The sequence below is a fragment of the Sebastes fasciatus genome, chromosome 1 (genome assembly GCF_043250625.1).
Source record: "Sebastes fasciatus isolate fSebFas1 chromosome 1, fSebFas1.pri, whole genome shotgun sequence".
Lineage (NCBI taxonomy): Eukaryota > Metazoa > Chordata > Actinopteri > Perciformes > Sebastidae > Sebastes > Sebastes fasciatus.
Window position 1 is genome coordinate 2,924,199 of NC_133795.1, and position 21,193 is coordinate 2,945,391.

At 40.9% G+C, this 21,193-nt stretch overlaps 1 protein-coding gene and 1 long non-coding RNA gene across 3 annotated transcripts; both read right to left on the reverse strand.

Moving 5' to 3' along the window:
- Positions 1–316: 316 nt before the first annotated feature.
- Positions 317–20,183, reverse strand: cdc42 (cell division cycle 42). 2 transcript variants are annotated; one of them, XM_074638298.1, is made up of 6 exons: positions 20,047–20,182; positions 13,449–13,589; positions 12,164–12,236; positions 11,882–11,991; positions 10,276–10,473; positions 317–2,669 (listed from the first exon to the last, which is right to left on the reverse strand). In XM_074638298.1, exons 2-6 carry the CDS (start codon positions 13,551–13,553, stop codon positions 2,580–2,582), a joined length of 576 nt encoding a protein of 191 aa, XP_074494399.1. In that variant the 5' UTR covers positions 13,554–13,589; positions 20,047–20,182; the 3' UTR covers positions 317–2,579. The 2 variants fall into 2 exon arrangements, with proteins under 2 accessions (XP_074494399.1, XP_074494481.1); XM_074638380.1 differs by lacking the exon at positions 317–2,669 and adding an exon at positions 4,452–8,257 and having other exon boundaries at positions 20,047–20,183.
- LOC141769418 (uncharacterized) lies at positions 10,758–11,875 on the reverse strand. The gene is made up of 2 exons (XR_012594299.1): positions 11,101–11,875; positions 10,758–11,007 (listed from the first exon to the last, which is right to left on the reverse strand). It is a non-coding gene; the product is annotated as an uncharacterized LOC141769418 (long non-coding RNA).
- Positions 20,184–21,193: the final 1,010 nt, after the last annotated feature.

Consider the following 21,193-nt stretch of genomic DNA (forward strand, 5'->3'; position numbering starts at 1 on the left):
GCATACATTTGTATAAAGCAGCATATTTGTCCACTCCCATGTTGATAAGAGGATTAAATACTTGACAAATCTCCCTTTAAGGTACATTTTGAACAGATAAAAAAAATGTGCGATTAGTCGAGATTAATCCCGATTAAATATGGACAATCTTAATTTAATCCCGACTAAATATTTTAATCGATATACTGTTCCAGCCAATGAGGAACCTCCAACGCTCGGCCGACCAATCGTGTGACTTCATCACTGCGTCAGTGACAGACTTTCGGCCCTCTGCCGTCCAGCCAAAAAAAAAAAAAGAATGGCAAGGAAAAAGTGGTAAAGGCAATTAAGGTATAAGTTTAATATTTTTTAAAAGAATGCATATACAAAGAACAAAGACTTTAGACGGAGCATTTGGTTTTGCACCAAAACAACAACAGGTTATAATAATAATAATAATAATAATAATAATAATAATAATAATTATACTGACTTGGGCTGGAAATCAACCCAACTCAAAGCCGACCAGTAAAGAAAAACAACCAATCACAAATAATCTTTACCAAACAGTCTCTCTGCCATTGGAGGTTTTTAATTCAACTGAACCAATCAGAGCTTTTCTTGGTATAAACTGGCAGGTAAGAGTTCAGATGAGTTCCCACCCCTAAATGTAAAAGGAGTGAAAGTAACCTTTTTTTTTTTATATATTTATATATATATAAAATAAAAAATAAAACTGCACAAACAGAAATAATGAAGAAAAAAAAATATTTTGGTAAAAACACCTGGAGCCTACATCAACATTGTGTGCCAGCTTACATTATAATTACATCTGTTAAACCTATCATTTAGAACAGAGACCAAGGCTCAGCTACACGCAGCGCCCGACAGTTTGAACGGGTACAACGGACCGGACGTCCCTTCACACCTCAGACACAAACAGGAAGGCACCAGATTCTGACCTGGCACAGAACTCTGGTGGGAATCGATCTTACGGATCTCCAGATTTGGCGCCGAGGAGTGTTTGTTTTGGATGTCTCTGCTTGTACCCGTTCTAAGTGTGAGGCGATGACAACGTTAAAACCTGCTCCTTACCCTCCTTGGTCCCCCGGCAACGCACAAAGAACACACCGCTTGTTCGGCTAACACTGTTTAAGTTCCCTGCATCTAAAAAAGGCCAATTCCTTGCGGTCGACTAGCGGACCCGTTACTACTGGATGCCTTTAGCTCTTCAAGACCGGATACTAGATGGCGATAATTAAATTTGCTCGATGAGAGCTGTGTGGAGTTCCAAGCTGAGTTCACACTACACGACTTTTCGACAGATCGCTGTACTGTTCACGCTACACAACTTGCTGTCTTGTAATCAGGAGTTAGGGATTAATAAACTCCTGACAACAGCGGCGTTACCGATTACGCCGTTACATTTTACAAGAAAAGATGACGGTCAGTATGTGCAGAGCGCTTACTTAGATCTTTAACGTCGGGTGGTGATGTGTCTGGCCTCTCCGTTAGAGCTTTCTCTGTGAGGGCTGAGACTCCGTACGGAGCAGATATTTTCACTTTCAGTTTGTAGCGTCCGTCGTCCGACTATGTGGGGTTGTATTTCTATTAAAAAAAAGCAAAAAGACGGTGGGGGCGGTAGGCAAGTAATCGGTGTATGCGCAAACACCATGTAACACTGACTACCGAGACAAGCTTAATCTATGAGGCATCGGCGAGCCTCAGCTCGCGTCTTTGAGCAGCTCATACATGATGATGTGCGAGCGGCGAGCCAACGCCGATATGCCTCTGATCTGGGGTTTTTGTCGGGGAGCTCCAAAAACCATCGAAGAACGTAAAATCAGGGCTACGGTCGTGTAGTGTGAACTAGGCGTTAGCAATACTGCTGTCAGACCAACACAGTTTCCGTAGTGGTTAGGAGCGCATCTATCTGGAATAAATATCTCAGACTTGTCATGTGTTTGAGGAAAGAAAGGGGCGGGGCGGGCGGGCGGGCGGGGGGGGGGGGGGGGGGTTGGCAAACAGAAACAAAACACTACTTTGTCAGCATTTCTTCTGAAAGAACGTAGGGGATCGGCCGATGAGTGTGCTCGTCAACAGAAGGGGTGGTGGGGGGTGGCAGCATGAGCAGCTGCCAATCAGGGGCCGGGGGCGGGGCTTATATCCATGAAACCTTTACATTGGCTGAGGACATCTAAATGGCTAAGTTGATTAGGCCACAACACTGACTGAAAATCAATCTATCAGAAGCTCGACAGAATGAATCCTACTTGTTATAAGCTTGGTATCTGGATCCTCCCCCCCCGTCCGAGGCGGCGCCACCATGAACCCCCTCAGCAGCCTGTCGGCCGGGTCAGGTTGATCTTCTGTCCCAAACTCTCCGGGCTGAAGCTCCTTATTATTGCAGAGAATTAATGTGAAACTTTGTAGGCTGTTTTCTTTCTAGTCTTCTCTGTGGAGGGCAATGCTGTCAACCAACCTTAGCAGAGCGAGGGAGAGGGGTGTGGCGGCAGGGGGAGGGTGTGTGTGTGTGTGTGTGTGTGTGTATTTAAGATGTATGTATATGTGTGTGTGCTTTGAAAAGGTAGGGGAGCCTCTCATAGCAGCACACATTTGCGTTTCTTCTTGGGCTCTGGGGGCTCCAATGCAGCCAATATCGCCTCATCAAACACATTCTTTAGGCCTTTCTGTGAACACAAACACACAAACACACGGGCTCAATGAGGGCGGCAACGCAAACAGGTCCATAAAATAAAAGTAGAGGGGGAAACACAATAATAACAGCTTAAACAAGAGAAAATAACCGGGTGGAAACAAAAGAAGCATTGAACATCATTAAGGTTACATCCACACCAATAGGTTTTTGTTTTGAAACGCCGTTTTACAGCGATCTACGTCAAGACGATAAGGGCCGATTCAGGATTAATCTCCGTCCATACTACCACGCCTGAAAATGCATATCACATGACCAGTGCCAGTGGAAATAGGAAGCAGCGCTGGACACGGGCATGGATGCAAAGCGCTGTAATAATAGCTTCCCTCCTGCGCATGTAGGCAGAAGTAACATTATAAAATACAGAATTTAACTGCAGAACCGCTGCTAGCAGAGACAAGAAGGTCAGCAACGCTTGTAACTCGTCATCCATGTTGAAACTAACCGCTGGTGGTTGAGGCTGACGTGATGGGAGCATAATGAGTCAGGGAAGGACACATGGGTGGAAGCGAACGTGGGTGTCTCCGTCCAGACTAAAACACAAACGGGGTCAGCAGCGTTTTCAAACGTCTCCGTTTTAGGGGCTTGAAAACACCGGAGTAGTGTGGACGCTACGCACTAACGTAGCAAAGTTATGCGTTTTAAAATGAAAACTAACATATCAACCTGATGTTATAAGAAGGCGTTTAAATAGCGCATTAACAGAATATTCCACATGTCGAGAATATTCGCGAATATTAACAAAACTACAGTAGCGGCCGCAGTTAGGTTCAGGCAACAAAACCACTTAGTTAGGTTTAGGGAAAAACATCATGGTCGGGCTTAAAATAAGTATGTAAACTAAGTAAAATACGTACAAAAACAACGTAACAGAAGTATGGAAAACACCTCATAAACGTTCCAATCAAGAGGAGAACGTGGGCGTCTCAGTCATCGTTTTCAAATGTCTCCGTTTCTGTCCGTCCAGACTAAAACACAACCCTGGAGTTTTAAAACTAAAACGAGGTCAGCAGCGTTTTCAAACGTCTCCGCTTTAGGGGCTTGAAAACGCCGGAGTAGTGTGGACGCTACGGCTAAACGTAGCAGGAGTTGTGTTTTAAAATGAAAACGTATTAGTGAGGAAGTAGCCTGAAACAGCAAGATGTGAAAGTGCTGCTGGGGACAAAAAGAAATCAACAAATACTGTATGTAAATGATTTCAAGAAAATCAGAAGTGCAACAAACAATTCAAGAGAATTTTCTATTTGTGTTGTGGTTCGTTGTGTGAGCCAGATCAGGGATTAACACAAATGTGTGTTTTGAGTGCAAAGTGTAGTTGACCTGTGACAGCTGAAACAAAAGGCAAGTCAAACAAGAAAGAGGAGGAAAAAGGGATCATAAGCCTCGATGCTACAACACAAAACAAAAAGGGAAGATGAGCATTTCCGTCGCCTGTTTCTTCTTCTTATTACAGCACCGGATCTGCTCTTCAGATTAACATCGCTGACTAACTCACTGCCGTTCAGATTCAACATATTTCAAATAATAAATCACCACCAACTAGGTCCACTCTCAGCCTCAGAGGTGAATGTTTCTTTTCTCTTTGAGCAGAGCGGCTTACACCATGAGCTTGGTCATGTGCATGAACCAGAGCTGCTCTGACACAGTGCTGCACTATGCAGTAAACCAGTAAACCAGTAAGCCCCTCAGCGTTGCTTAACTCCGTTCATTAAACCTACTAAAATCACTGGAAAAAGAAGGGAGCCAGAGAGGAGAAGCAAGTTCATTTGTCATTTATTAATTTATTTCACAGGTAAATTTCACACATTATCTCTTTTTTTTTTAATTATCTGGACTTCCAAGACAGCAGGATATGCACCACAGTTAATGGCACATGTGTCATATATAGAGAAAGTTGGGCCAAACCAGTAAGCAAGAAAAGCATTTTTCAGAAGATTACAACTTTAGGAAACAAGTGTAGTTTAGCTATAAACCAGATCAATAAGGGCGCTTTCACAAGCCAACATTTAGTCCTCTTTAATCCAACTCTGGTGTGTTTCGTTTGGGCAGTTGTGAACGCAGTAATCGTACTCTGGTGCGGACCAAAACAACCGGTCCAAGACTGCTTGTGAGAGGTGGTCTCGGACCGTTTCAGAGCGAAACCTAGTGCGGTTCGACTGCAGTGAGAACATAATCCGACCCAACTAAAGGAAGTGAACCAAAACGCATGCTGTCTTTGTGGGCATTTGTTGAGATGGACACAGGTAAACAACAGGTTGACATGAGTGGGAGAGGACCGACTGATGTTTGCATGACATCTGGGCCGAAGAGAACATACAGAATATGCTAAATAAAGTCCACAAAAATATTGACGTTTATAGTCATTCCAGATAAACTGGAGGAGAGGGGATTTGTGTGCATAGTCGACAAGTGCCGAGTCAAAGTGAAACTAGAATTACCGCCTCGCCTTTACATCCACGTCTGTCCAAAATGTCATCACTTCATCATTTTATCCTGTTTGACATTTGTGTGAAATTGGCGTAATTAGGATTTGAATTCTTGAGTTATGGCCAAAAACGTGTTTTTTGAGGTCACAGTGACCTTGACCTTTGAAGAAATTTACTCAAGTCGTTTCTAAGATATCACAAGAATGGGACGGACGTGAGGTCACAGTGACCTCATCAGTTTATCCTAGAATCCAAGTGGACGTTTGTGCCAAATCTGAAGACATTCCCTCGAGGCGTTCCTGAGATATCGTGTTCACGAGAATGACGGACGGACAACCCGAAAACATAAAAACGTTAACAGCAATATATTAAAGTCTGTGATTGCCTGAATAGAAGTGTCAGCTCTGGAGACGAAAAAGAAAAATATGCTCCTTCGTACACAGGAAATAAAAAAAATTATTTGGTCCACTTTAATTTGTGCACTGTGAAACTGAACCAGACTAAACAGAACGAAGCAAAAATATGAATGCCACTCTGATTCGGACTAGCCAAACGGATTATGGCTTGTGAAAGCTCCCTAAATCAGCACCATCACGGTACCAAACAGGGAAAACCTTTATATTTAGTGGTTATGTTGTTAAAATGGCCAAACACTCCCTACATATGACTCGCGTACTTAGAAGCCCTACACGTAGTCAGACTCAAAGTTCTGTTTAATCAAACATCAACATTAGTACAAAAAATACATCAGCATTAGAAATGGAAGCTCTGTTAAAGTGTTGAGATCATTCTCAATGTGGAGCCATGTGAAGTCCTCACTTTGGTCCAGACCCCTCCCCACATTAACTACTACTACTACTAGAGGACAGAGGGGAAGGACCAACTAAAACAATGGCTACATCCCAAATGACATCCTACATCCTCTGTAAGACACCGCCCCGCTGCTGGCCAGCGGCCACATTAATGAGCACTGGGCCAAAGTAGGAAAATTAGGAATAATACAGTGGTGAAGTGAAGTTAAAGCTTATAAATAATATCTCAATACTTCAATATACAATATATATATATATCTCGATATTTTCATATTTTCTCTAAAATAACAGAACTGCTCTGGGTTCAACGTTAATGTTTTTTCACTTGAAATCTACTTGCCCAAAGTAAATTTCTACTTGCCCCTGTAAAAATTGTTTTATTGATTATTTATCAATTACAATAACAAGAAAGACTAAAGGTAATTGTCGTGTTTAATCTATATTTATAGATTATTATTATTATTTATTTTTCCAGGATAACTGAAATGCTCGCGTGCGCTTCAGCTACTAAACTTTGTCTTTACCCGTCGCCATTTTCTCGCGAGTGCCCGATCGGTTGCTCGATTCACTAGCCCGACGTGGCGTTTAGAGCTTATATATGACATTTTAGAGGGCTTTTATTTTTAAAATGTCCTGATATTGTCTGAGTGACTCTTTGAGGTGGTCTGCTTTTATTATGAAGTTTGATTAGTCTTTGGAAATGTATTCTTTCTTATTAAGTTTGACTAATTATTCACACAATTGAAATTCAATTATTCTCATTATTTAATTCTCATTGATTTTATTTATTACTTAATATTTATTAACTGTTTAATTTATTCATTTATGTACATTTATTTATTATCAGCAGACTGACTGACTTATTTATTTATTGAATGAATGTGAAATTGCCGTTCACCGAAGGTTGCTTCAGTTCTTCCATGCTCTTACCGTAGTACCTAGTACATACTAGGGCTGTCAAAGTTAACGTGATAATAACGTTATAATGCAAGTTAGTTTTAACGGCACTAATTTCTTTAGCGCAACTTCCGATTTTCAGGTTGTAGCGGGTTCAGTTTTGAAGCTAGAGTGAAGATACTGGTATCATATGACACTAGAAAACCTGCTGAATCTATTGGTACCAACCATGTCATACTAGCTTGTTAGTTAAGGAGGTTAAATAACGCTCCAAACGTACGCTTAATTTTGTAGAGGAAAAACTGGCATGGCCGTTTTCAAAGGGATCCCTTGACCTCGGACATCCAGATCAGTGAATGTAAATGGATTCTATGGGTACCCACGAGTCTCCCCTTTACAGACATGCCCACTTTATGATAATCACATGCAGTTTGGGGGCAAGTCATAGTCAAATCAGCACACTGACACACAGCTGTCATGCAGTTTGCCATGTTATGATTTGAGCATATTGTTTTATGCTAAATGCAGTACCTGTGAGGGTTTCTGGACAATATCTGTCATTGTTTTGTGTTGTTAATTGATTTCCAATAATAAATATATACATACACTTGCATAAAGCAGCATATTTGTCATATTTGTCTTTATATTAATTGTTATTAAATATATTCATCGATTGACAGCCCTAGTATATATACTGTATATAACAACGTGGGGGCTAGTTTGTCCATCTTTTTTAAAGCGGAGGCTGGCATCTTCCATATCGCTTCCAACTCTACACGTATGAAATCGCTTTGGTGCTTCACCTCTATAGCAGGCTCTTTCCAGTTCACCGCTTCCCTCCAGATACAAAAACACACGCCTCATACGTCACACACTTTTCTTGCGTCTGTGAGAGGGCGAGAAGAGCGAAACGCCAAAGCGAGTCTAAAGCCGGCAGCATAAAAAAAACAACATGGCGATATGTCCTCAGAGTTCGCAATATAGTCATTTACTACATCCCGCATAGAACAAGCCGCAAATACATTGAGTATATACGATATATCGCCCACGTCTAGGTGAAGTACATTAACCAAACGTCAGCAGTTACGGATTAGAAAAGGCAACGAGTAAAGTCAGTGAAGTGCAGAGAGGCCACGAGTCAGTGAATCAGGCCATGGAACAAAGATGAGTTGCAATGCACTCTCAATACAGAGTAGTAGTTTGGGTCTGGTGTTAGATCAGCAGCACATGTAAATACATAGAGAGAAGGAAAGGAGAGAGATGAGGTAAATGAATGAAAAATGTAGAAAATAATGTCAATCAGAAGAGGAAGAGATGAGAGGAGTGGCACAGAGAGTTTAAAATATACAACATTTCCTCTTTCTCTGCGTCTCAGGTGGCTCTAGGGCAGCTAGGATAGCTTCGTCAAATACATTCTTCAGCCCTCGCTACAAGGACAGGAGAGGGAAGAGAACAACAGCACAGTTAGCAGAGCAAACACAGAAAGACATAGATGGGAGAGGAGGATAAGAGGAACATGGCTGCACAGAAAGGTATGAGAGTTACAGGAGATGCACGGCACAAAGATGACAGTGTTCACAGAGAGAGGGCAGTCACTGAACAGTGTGGACAGAGTGCTCAGACAGGAAACAGGAAATTACATCAGCAGCTATGCAACAGTTGTGCCAGGGAGAGAGAGAGGGGGGAGGAGGAGGAAGGAAGGGGCAGAGCAGAGAGGTGGGGGCTCCACCTCAACTCCATCAACACTATTGTTCTCTGGCTGAGTGAGGCCGAGCTCATCTGTTCTCCCATGAGTCATGTTCCCTCCTCCAGTTTCTAACAGTGATGCACCAACACAAGAACTCAGGACCTGATCGAGCAGATAAACCCACAAATACACCGACTGATTTATGGTACCACAATATTAAATCTAATATTGAATTAAAAACAAAAAGACAAGGTAATTCATAAGGTATGGGGAAACAATGGATTCACCTATGTATCACGATTGTTTTTCACGACTTTGAAATAGATTTTTTAATGCCAGAATCGATATATTTGCTTCATCTGAGTCTATGTGGAGGTAGAAGGAAGTTACCGCTTTTATTGTTGTAGTCCGAGTAACGTGACGTCAAATCCATTTCGTATCTGTCGACCAAAACAAACCGCAGAGAGCCGAAACTAGAAAGTATTAAACGTTGGAGGGTCCGCATGGATACAACCTGCACCCTCACATGTTAAATCCAGCGTGGTAAACACTACACATCCAGTAAAGGATGGAAACACTTTGGGTTTCACACATTGACAGGAAAAGCAGAGCTAGACAGAGCAGAGCTAAAGCTGCATGCTAACTCTGTCACGGACAAGAAACGTTGTCGCATCGCGGTTACGTTGTGGTCGAGCCGGCCGTCGCTCTCATCTCCGTGGTCAAATGGGCGGACGCTACAACTGCAGAGCACCCATATACTGACATTTATGTTCTCTGCATTCGGAGCTGACAGGAGAGCTAGAGACCACCTTGGAGAAGTTAGAAGAAGTAGACAAGTGGGACAACGTCGGCTTTTCAAAATAAGGTGTTAACCAGAAGTATAAAACATTACATGTTCCTTATAAATTAGAAAGAAAATACCATTAATCTGTGAGGGAAATGTCTTTAGCCTTTGATTTTTGGGTTGCTGGAAAAATTTAATAAATAATGCCTGACAATGACTGATATATTTGACTTCAGGACATTTCTGACTACATTCATGCTGAAAATCAAACATTTTTACTGGATACATTTAGATATTTTCCGAAGTAAAAGTCCCTAGAAAGTGTACGATTCAACTTTTTCCCCATGGTCTAGTGTTAAAAAAGTTAACAAATCTTAATAAATCGTAATATCGCATTGCAATACATATCGAGTCGGCACCAAAGTACCGTGATAGTATCGAATTGGGAGAGATGGTGAGAGAGGTGCTCTGGGTGTAGGAAGCGGATCACAGGACAAGGCCCAGGGCCACGTTGTGCTGGGAGACTCCCAGAAAAAAGGTGCAAAAGATCAGATTAGTTTCACACTCACTGAACGTCTGTGCTGGAGAAGCTTGTAGAGAACATGTGGACTGACCACCCTTAAAGAAACCCTACGAGACTAAACCGCTGTCTTCACCAGCACTAATGCAGCTCAAGGCAGACAGCTTACAGTAACCACCAGCATCCACCATGGTCTGAAGCAAGGCTTTTAACCCGTATGAAAAACATATATAAATAGCAACAACCACTGAGCTCAGGAGCAAAAACAGTCACCGAAATCAAACTAGCATGCAGAACAAAACTCATCAACCATAGCGTGCACAGGCCAGGGGGAATATGGGCATGTTCCTCTTTCCTCCTTTTTCTTAGTTCTTGCCATTGAGGTGTGAATCATGTGTGTCCATTAAGAGTGTGTATATATATATGTGTGACGGTATATGTTCATATGTGTTACCTGCGTGAGGGCTGAGCACTCCACGTATTTCACAGCCTTGAGGTCTCTCGCCAGCTTCTCGGCTGTCTCCGGAGTGATGGGCTTCTGCTTGTTCTTGGCCAGCTTCTCTATAGTAGACGGGTCATCCCGCAAGTCAATCTGAGTCCCAACTAGCAGGAAGGGGGTCTTTGGACAGTGGTGGGTAATCTCTGGAACCCACTGGATACACAAACACAGGGTTAAGAAAAGGTTGACATACTGCATCACAAGCATTTAACATTACCAGTGTGGTTTCCTCCACGCTAACTCAAGTTTGATCAGCTGTCAGCGGAGGTTAAACTGTTTAAATCCAACACAAAAAATAGTGTAAAGAGTCTTTCTGAAATGATTAGAAACTACAGTTCTGCCCCCGTTAAGAAGGTGTCTCTCTCTTTCATCTGCCTTTCTGGACAGCTGTAACATGGTCTCAGGTTTAATGTCCATATTTGATGCTAATTTTTACAAGTTCTGTACGGCACAGTGAAATTTGAAAAGATTCATTTGGTTAGCATTCAACAACTCTCATGAAGTTTTGATGAAGATACAGGAGAGCTGTAGCTGTTGAATGCTACAACAATGATTAATCTGTGTGGAGAGTTATTTCCTCTCACGCAGGCGCAGAACGTATGTGCTAGCTGGCCGTCGGCTGTATTCTTTGCGGTTTGTTCAAATGCAACTTTTTAGCCAAGACAAAGGCGACGTGAGGCGACGCAACTGGTGGCCTTAGTTGCCGCTAGTTCTTTGATGTCCGGTTGGTGTGTCTTAAACCTAAGAGCAGGGGCTGAGCCCCGACCCGCGGAGAAACACCACACCATAAACCTACTATATTTACACTGTATCCCAAAAATGTGCATCATTCTGTGACATTTTATGTTTTTGCACAAATTGATGATGTTACCATCATCTCCTCTCTTTATAATCCTCCAGAGGAGGGTACGTTAACCCTGGTCCAACCCTGGACATTGGTTTGAAAAGGGTATCAGTGTGAGAGTCTCTTGCGTTTTGCTGTCATCTATGGTGCATGGTGTTTCACCGCGGACAGCATAGATAGACGGCGGTGGAGAGCTGACGACAACCACACTCACCACGCCACTGCAAGTGCAACAGAAGCACCGCGAGCAAAAAAACAATACGAATAATTTATTAATATAATTCGCGCAAAAGATGCACAGATGACAAAAATAAATGTAATGCAGTTCATTCAGGTAACTCAGGCAAAGGCTGCACCGAAGCAACAAACACTGGAGGACGCTTTTAAAGGCAGAGAGAAATTCCCTCGAGACAGCGACAATGCCAAAAATATTACAGAGAGGGTTTGTTTTTTTGTAAACAACAAAAAAACATGAGGAGCAGATTGGATGCAGGTATTTTTTGTCTTATTGCAATGCAGAGCTATTCAATTGTGAAGCATATACACTGGATTGATTTCAATAACTAAAATGTACTTCAAAGTGTGCACTGTGCGTGCAGCTGTATTATCTAGGAAAATCAGATCGGGACTCGGTTTCAGCAGATACATTCCTAAAAACAATGCATCCATATTTCACAACAAATTCTGAAAAAGAAAATAGCTAAGGGCTTCACTTGCCTTTTCTTTGACGTTTTCAAAGGAGGAGGGGGACACGACGGAGAAACAGACGAGGAACACATCTGTCTGGGGATAACTCAGAGGTCGTAACCTGTCGTAGTCTTCCTGACCTGGAGAAACCACATACAAACACGTTTAACTCTGGCCATCATGTTACCAGCACTGATAACATTGAACAACCTGTGTATAAAATGACAACGGCTTCATGGGAAATAGTTACATAAACTGGATATCTGAATGAACAGAACTACACAAGTGTAGGTTGGAATAAGAAAGACGTACCTGCTGTATCAAACAAGCCCAGAGTGTAGGGCTCGCCTCCGATCATTACAGTTACAGCATAATTATCAAACACCTACAACACAGACCAAAACCAAAGGTTAGCTCATTTGCTCAACAATGAATTATGTATACATTTTATTATCACTAGAGTTTGACACATATGGTGTTGATATTAAAATATGCACATTCAATATCTTTTAAACTATCTTTTATTTATCTTGTGCTGTTATTCCGCCTCGCTGTACTGTATGAAAGATAAGGAGGCGGTTTGGGGAGAAAACTGGGTTGTTTGGCAGCGGACTTAGTCGCAGAGCCGAGCCGACGTCTGTGTGAAAGGGACAGCCGGCACGGCGGGACTACATGCACACTAGACGCCGGCGCTGTTATGTTACACGTCACTCCTCTTCAGCTCCCGTGATGCCGGCGTGCTATCTAAAAGCAGACACCGGGGCGACATTATGCCGCCGTTGTTTGGCGGCCGGTGTAACAGTAGGGATTATTATCGTTAAGATTTTAACGTTACTACTACTCTAACTGATACTGCATATCAATCTGGTACTTTAATGGTACTGTTAACGGTTCTTTTTGTTGTTTTTTTAAGAGAAAAAATTATAACAGAATTAACATTCGAGTAGCAACTGCCAACAGCATTGTTTTGAACAAATCACTGATAATGTGATAATTAAAATGGAAAATAAACATTTATTTATAGTATGAGAAACGGTCATGTTTTGAACAAATCACTATTATAAACTATAATGGGATGGTGGTGGACGGGGCAGCGAGAGATGAACTACGAGCTAGTCTGTTGAAAACCGTGCATTTCTACACCTGTAGCTGATGCACTTTTGCTTAGATAACAGTTTGCTGAGTGTTTCCGCCGTTACAATTAAAAGACTCGTTGCACTTTTGGCAACGAGCATTGTGTCTCCTCTGGATTGGAAAAGGCATAATTGACAAATGTTTTAATCATACAAATTAGAAATTTGTGAGATCAAAGGCGCAGGATAACGATTATGTGACTGTGTGTATTATAAAACTGTAATTACTTGGTTCACAGAGTGTATAAAATCAAACCAGTCACATTCAAAACGTAACATGCCGTTTAGAATGAAACTAAATACTCAAACAGTAGTTACACAAACTCAAACACCAATCTTAAATATTAGTACATTGTGCAGCAAGCTAACAGCCAGAAACACAAACACTATGAACCTGACTAACTCTGAATAAATTCTTTTATCAAAGTTAGAACATAACAGCTTGCATGGGAATGACCACTTACCGTAGGTACATATTCAGAAGGAAACTTGTTTGTAGTGTAAGAGATGAGCAGGCAGGTTTTACCCACAGCACCGTCCCCAACTACAACACACTTGATGGTCTGCATAGCTGCGTTTTACAGTCTTCGCTACTCATTCAAGATCTGGAATAGAAAAAAACAAAGAAAATAGAAAGGAAACTTCATTAGTTCACAACTTGTCAATATGTTAAGGACTGCCCCGTGACAGGCAAGTTCAACGCTGCAGAGGTGGGAAACGTTGCCATATATAATAGTACATTGAATATGTTTTGGTTTTGAATTGTTGGACAGACAAAACAAATAGTCTGAAGATGCCACCTTAGACTATGGGACATTTTAATGGGCATCTTTCACTACTTTCTGACATTTTATAGACCAAACAATTAATCGAGAAAATATTGTTGAAAATAGTCGAAACATGTATGTGCACTTATGTGCTTTTCCTACTGCGACATGTCAAAATCAGAGTTGTTCCGATAACAGTATCGGAAATGCATCCAATACTGCCCAAAATTTGGCATCGGCGAGTACACTAGTCTATGCACCAATCCGATACGATAATTTATTAACCCAGAAGTAGTAAAATGCAAATATGTACAGTATGTAAGGCTTCCATTTCCTGCACTTCAACAATTTATTAAAGGAAATATTTATTCCGAGATTTATTTTTTAAGATACTGTTGCAGTACTGTTCCTATCCTATTTAAAATGTTATTTAATAAACTGCAAGCTGCTACAAGGTACAAGGATGTGTGTAAAAGGGTACAAATGCTGGCATTGTAATAATAATAGCTATATATATATATATATTTTTTTTTTTAAATCACACTGGTATCGGATCGGTACTTGGCCAAGTTCAGGTATTGGAATCGGTATTGGGAAGGAAGAAATGGTATCGGAACATCTCTAGTCAAAATGCCTTCAATGAAAAAGGCCTATAAAATGAGTGAAATAATAAACGTTGACCTTGAATCTGTGTCTGTAACAATGTGATGCATCTTGGCGCATTGTGCATTTAGAGAGAACACGCTATATGTAGTATGTGGACCACAGTATTCCCCTGTTTCTCCTCCACTAGTTACAGTATGTCAGTGCCAAGCCACTGCAGAGCTCTGCACCACTGTGTGTGTGTGTGTGTGTGTGTGTGTGTGTGTGTGTGTGTGTGTGTGTGTGTGTGTGTGTGTGTGTGTGGGGAAGCAGGACGGACAAAACTGCAGGCGCCAAATGTTACAGCGTGAACACGGATTAACAAGGAACACAACACAAGGTGGATGTCCTGCAGAAACACAGGGAATACAATGGTACTAATTTATCAAACATACTAAACCCTTTACAAAATAGACTGTTACTTAATGTTAGATAGGCCTTTATGTTGTACTTGATTGAATGTTTAGTGAAAATGACAGACCAAACCGTCTTGTCAACATGAGTGTGACATCCTGCTATAGATTAATCTGATTTATCACAGTATTTTCCAGGTGGGAGTTTAGAGAGGAAGCAGAGGGGCGTTTCTTACCCCCTACTTCATACAACCCTTTATTTTAAAGTATAATTTTAATGTAATCAAACTAGTGCTAGCTATATAAACATTCTGCTTGTATGAATTTTGATACCAAAATTGCTTTTTCCATACTATACGTTGCCGACTACCAACACCCAATTCCCCTACAAAAACGTTTTTCTTATTAAGGCAAAAAAAAGGCGAGAAACACCTGGTCAACAAATACAAAGTTGTTGCAAAAATGTCATTAAAGAGTAGAGCTGTTTCTGGTAACGGCCAAGTAATAGATTACGCTCGTGGAGGCAGCCCAGACTCAACAGCTCAACCTTGACTAAAGGCCTGTTTCTTAAGACACAAGAGAGGTTACCTGGACTGTAGACTAAACTGTGCAAAAATACAGATGTGAAAAGCAGCCACTAGACACAATAAAATGAGGCATTGCACTGCAGACATTGATATTAAAACAAGCTGCATTAAGTCCAAAAAATACAATCCTCCATGTGCCGATAATGTGTAATATTGCTGGGTTCATTTGTCTGTTAAGGTCCAGACACACCAAGTCGACGTCACAGAACCAGCTGCGATGAAGGCCGACTGTTACGTCGCCTCACGTCACCTTTGTCTTGGCCGACAACAAAAGGCTCGTCTTGGCCAAAACAAAGGCGACGTGAGGCCAAGCAACTGGTGGCCTTCGTTGCTGCTAGTTCTTTGATGTCGGATTGGTGTGTCCCCAGCTTTAACCTCACTTGTCTGAGAACTTTGTACCCCTTATAATACATTTTCATGTGCAGTGCAGGGAATCTTTTTTGTCCCGGTCCACAGAGACACAGGGTTTGATTCCCAGTCGTGGTACAAATACAATGCCTGCGCTGCTGTAGAAATTAAGGTAGAACGATTAATCAAATTCAAACTGACATCACAATGTAATAAAATGTAATTTTCTAATCGCAATAACTGTGATTAAATATAAAGTTTTTTAACATTACACAATTTAACCAACCAGAGGGTCAGAAACACCTGGCCCCGTGGGCTTCACGTGCACATGCGCTGTCCCACGCTCCACAGGACATATGAGGACAAATGCCACGCCACGTGCAAGCTTTGATGCTGGCAGTACTACTGTGTGAAAATGGCCACGGCCGGATTTGCAATCAACATGTTTACATATTACATTGTTGTAAGAGTAGCGTAGCTCCTTTGGGGAATATTACAGTGCGTACTGTGTGCGTAGCGAGAGAGCGAGAGAGCTGATTTTTTTTTTAGCTTTGTTACCCCGCACCGCAAGGAATGTGACATCGACATGTTGAATTGTCAGTACAATTATGGAGAGGGGTGCATGTCTAAAAGGGGCATTAGGATCACCCAGCACTTGGACTAGTAGTTGTGTATTACAGTAAATTTAAGAATTGCTTCCCTACACCTCACAGTGTCATCTAAACTGCGGTCACTCTGCTACCTGGACAGTTAAATAGCCCGGTGTTCCAGATGGGGAGCATACATAAGAGTATATGTGTTATGAGCATGCTCGTAGTTTGTGCTCATAACTCAGGGTTCTTCCAAAATGTCTAGATGTAAAGCAACCATATTAAGTGTCGTTTTGATCATGTAAGTTAAGATGGGGGCTCTTACTGGATTGGGTATTCGGGTGATCCTCAACTTACAACACACAAAATCAAGAAGAGTTGTGCCTCAGGCACCAACTAAATCAATTGTTTAACAAAGGGGAAACCCGTCTATTGTGTGGAGGAATCCTTTTACCACTTTAGCCAGTGAAGAACAGTTAGTTTCACTGCACGGTGATCACCGTTACAGCCATACAACAGCGTAAGAACTCAAGTATCGTACTGCCCTGCAGGGCTAATATGTTTATATTCTCACAACGACATGACCAATCAGGAATGAAGCTAAGTGGTGAATGAGAGTGGTGTGAAAATGGTCATGTACGTATCATAACGGCTTGTATACTCGGTCTTCCGGTTTCACTTTGTGAATGACGAATACAGACTACCGGCGCCTGCTGGTGTGGAGAGTTATTTCCTCTCACGCAGGGGCAGAACATACGTGCTAACTGGCCGTCGGCTGTTTTCTTTGCGGTGTGTTCCAGTGCAACTTGTCTGCCAAAACAAAGGCGACGTGAGGCGACGCAGCTGGTGGGCTTCGTCGCCGCTAGTGGCCTTCGTCGCCGCTAGTTCTTTGATGTCGGCTTGGTGTGTGCCCAGCTTAAGATGATTGCCGTGGGCCACAGAGGGTGACCGGCTGCAGCTGCAATAATGCTTCTAGACTTAATCCATGCATTTGTGTTTGTAGGCCAGCAAGCACTCTGAGGGCAGGCCAGCTTAAGGAGTAGTAGTGAAAGCAGCTGACATTCAGTAGTTTACCCATAATGTAAACTCCTCAGTTGAAATCAACTCTGTAAACTAGACACTGCATCTAGCAAGAAGGTTTGCAAGGCACTGATAAGCTCATCAGATCTGACAAATGTTAACTTCTATTGAAAACTGAATACTTCTGCAAACCACAAAAACAAACATCACTGCATCCACACAGGTTGTGACTATCATTACAATGGATTTAGTAACATTTCCTCAACAGCTGATCACAGCCTCCTCCTTCTAAATTCATCTGAAACACAGATTTAGTGACGGTGTACCCCAGGAACAGGCTTGACAAGGAAATCCTTGGGACATTTGTGATCACAAGCAAAATAACAAGCATTTTGTTTTGACATCAACACAAATCGATAATGAGTGACTTTCTTTTACATTGGTGCCCTCACAATTTATGACTAACTATGCGACCACGAGTGGTGTGGAAATTGCCTGTACGTGTAATTACCGCTAACTACATAACACTTTAAAGGTCCCATATTATAAAAAAGTGAGATTTTCATGTTTTTTTATCATAAAAGCAGGCTTAACTCCTATATAAATACTGTGAAAGTATTGAAATCCTCAATCCACAGGGAAATACACACAGCTCATATTCAGAAACTCTGCATTTGAAACAAGCTGTCAGGATTTCTGCCCATTCGTGATGTCACAAATATACACTATTTAGACCCTTTACACAATTTTAAACGTAAACATTCTAAATGTGTCCCCAGTTTATTTCCTGTTGCAGTGTATGTGAATGTCATCAGCTGACAGGAGGGTAAATACAGGTATATTCAGACAGACAGTATGAGGAAGGGTTTTGCACATTACAGCATGTAAACATGTTCTAGTAGAAACACAGAATACAAGTTTGAAACTGAAATGGTTTAGGGCCAAAATACATCTCTGATCTTCTGGTATGTTCTGAACCATCCAGACCTCTCAGGTCATCTGGATCAGGTCTGCTTAGTGTCCCCAGAGTCACAACTAAACATGCAGAAGCAGCGTTCCGTTTTTATGCACCAAATATCTGGAACAAGCTCCCAGAAACCTGCAGGACCAACTCCAACTCTGAGTTCTTTTAAATCAAAGCTTAACACTTTCCTGTTTGCTGCTGCTGCCTTTTATTTAACCAGATAATGATCTTATACTGCACTAGAGCTTTTACTCGTGTGTTATATTCTATTTTAGCTTCTACCCTAGCTTTTATTTTTTTAGCTTGTTTTTATTTTCTAATCTTTAATGTCTTTATAAATGTTTTAATTATGTTCTTAATGTTCTTTTGCACTTTGTTGCAATGTTCTTGAATGTTTATGTAAATCACTTTCAATTGCCCTGTTGCTGAAATGTGCTACACAAATAAAGCTGCCTTGCCTTATAACTTTATTATCATATTAAATTTTTTTCTCATAAACTTATGACTTTATTATCATATTACAAAAAAATTCTCTTAAACTTATGATCTTGTACTGCACTAGAGCTTTTACTTTTGTGTGTTATACTCTATTTTAGCTTCTATCCTATAGCTTTTATTTTTAGCTTGTTTTTTATTTTCTAATCTTTAATGTTTTTACAACTGTTTTAATTATGTCTTAAAGGTCCCATATCATGCTCATATTCAGGTTCATACTTGTATTTTGTGTTTCTACTAGAACATGTTTACATGCTGTAATGTTACAAAAAAAAACTGTATTTTCCTCATACTGTCTGTCTAAATATACCTGTATTTACCCTCTGTCTGAAACGCTCCGTTTCAGCTTATTTTGACGGAATTGTTACGGAATTGCAACAGAATTGCGTTGCTAGGCAACAGCTTGGGTCCATGTGTACTTCCTGTCAGCTGATGACATTCACATACACTGCAACAGGAAATAAGCTGGGACACATTTAGAATGTATACGTTTGAATCTGTGTAATGGTCTAAATATTGTATATTTGTGACATCACGAATGGACAGAAATCCTGACAGCTTGTTTCAAATGCAGAGTTTCTGAATACGGGCTGTGTGTATTTCCCTGTGGATTGAGCGTTTCGATACTGTCACAGTATTTATATAGAACTTAAGCCTGCTTTATAATAAAAAAAAAAAAAACATGCAAATCTGACTTTTTTATAATATGGGACCTTTAATGTTCTTTTTGCACTTTGTCACAATGTTTTTGGATGTTTATGTAAAGCACTTTGAATTGCCCTGTTGCTGAAATGTGCTATAGCCTACAAATAAAGCTGCCTTGCCTTGAAGATGAGGATGATATGGGACCTTTAAGATCACACCTGAGAGATGACTACCACCTCTTAAAGCTACTGTTAGCTTAGCTTTAGCTGTAGTTTGGCCTCAATCTGGCCTCATTTCCTGCCGGCTGTTGAAACAAACGATAAACCAACAATCTGTCCCTCTTTATTAACCCAGTCAGTATAGTGAAACTTGACCCTAGCACTCTAACATTACTAACAGAGAGCCTGTTTAACTTAGATGATAATAAACACTAAGTTATAGTCTGTCTGTCTGCTAGCTAACTGCTATCCTCCTCAGCTAGCTGGCTGAGCTAACCTTAGCGGATGCTGCTGCTGAATGAGACATCTAATTCAACAATTACAACAAGATGTACTACACGCGTACAGTATAGATGACGTTGACAACATTAAACGTATAGAAACAGACATAATTACAGCTTAATAACAGTAATAAAACGTGTTTTTCTCTCACCGTCTGCTCTGTTTGTGTCTGTTCGCCGGGCGTTGGCAGCTCCGCGCTACGGGGCTTCCCAGTCAACAGAGCAGGGGCACGTTGCGTGCGTAGGGATGCGTTACGTCATTACGTTAATCAATACTAGGCAAGGGAGCTTTATTTGTATAAGATAAGATAAGATAAGATAAGATAAAATGAACCTTTATTAATCCCCGGAGGGAAATTCAGGTGTCAAAGCAGCAACATCAGCAAACAGAGTGAATCACAGGAGAGGTAGAGGTATACACAAATTATAAAAACAATAATAGAGATATAAAACAGTGAATGGGTGAAAATAGTGTATGCAGTCCGTCAATAAATAAATGTAGAATGTGCAATAAATAAATAAATGTTATATGTACATATGTGCATATATTGAGTTAGAACGTATAGCACAGGGGTCAGCAACCTTTACTATCAAAAGAGCCATTTTAGGCAAGAAAAAAAAAATAATAATCTTTCTGGAGCCGCAAAACATGTGAGCATTGTGATGAAGGTAACACAGTTTATAGTCTAAGTGTATCGTATATAAGTCTAATGCAGTGAGGGCCAAAGAACAAATGTACTACGGAGTATTAGGGCCACATTGAGGGAAAAAACATCTGAGATTTACAGATTATAGTCATAATATGAGAAAAGAAGTCGTAACATTACGAGAATAAAGTCATAACTTTACAAAAATTACTTTATAATACTACGACTTTATTCTCGTAATCTCAGATTATTTTTTGCTGTTTGAGGTCAGGTCAGACGTGTGTGGTGAGGTAATTAACTGACCGTATACTGTCCTTAAGCAAGTACAATCCTGAAGTATAGGTACTTTTCTTAAATATGTATACGTTGTTTAAAATGCCATACTTCTGCTCCAATACATTTCAAAGTGAAATACATGTACTGCACTTTACTCCACTACGACCAGGCTCCTATTCTATTTCTCTGCAGGCTACTTTTCTCAAATTTCAGCCAAAAAACATCTAAGCAGCATAAATGGTTCAACAACAATCAAAGGTGACTAATCTACATTTAAAACGGCTTTAAACTTCTTGAAATGAACCTTAACTCTGGTTTGTAAATAGTTTTCTGAGACATTAGCGATGGATGGGTTCCAGCCACTTTCTACAATAAA

Bases quoted from the DNA above. Each gene is read 5' to 3' on its own strand.
- cdc42 (XM_074638298.1), bottom strand. From the start codon at position 13,553: ATGCAGACCATCAAGTGTGTTGTAGTTGGGGACGGTGCTGTGGGTAAA. The intron at 12,237-13,448 runs GTAAGTGGTCAT...TCTGTGTTGTAG, and splicing joins CTTCTGAATATGTACCTACG to GTGTTTGATAATTATGCTGT. The intron at 10,474-11,881 runs GCAAGTGAAGCC...TTGTGTATCCAG, and splicing joins TTGAAAACGTCAAAGAAAAG to TGGGTTCCAGAGATTACCCA.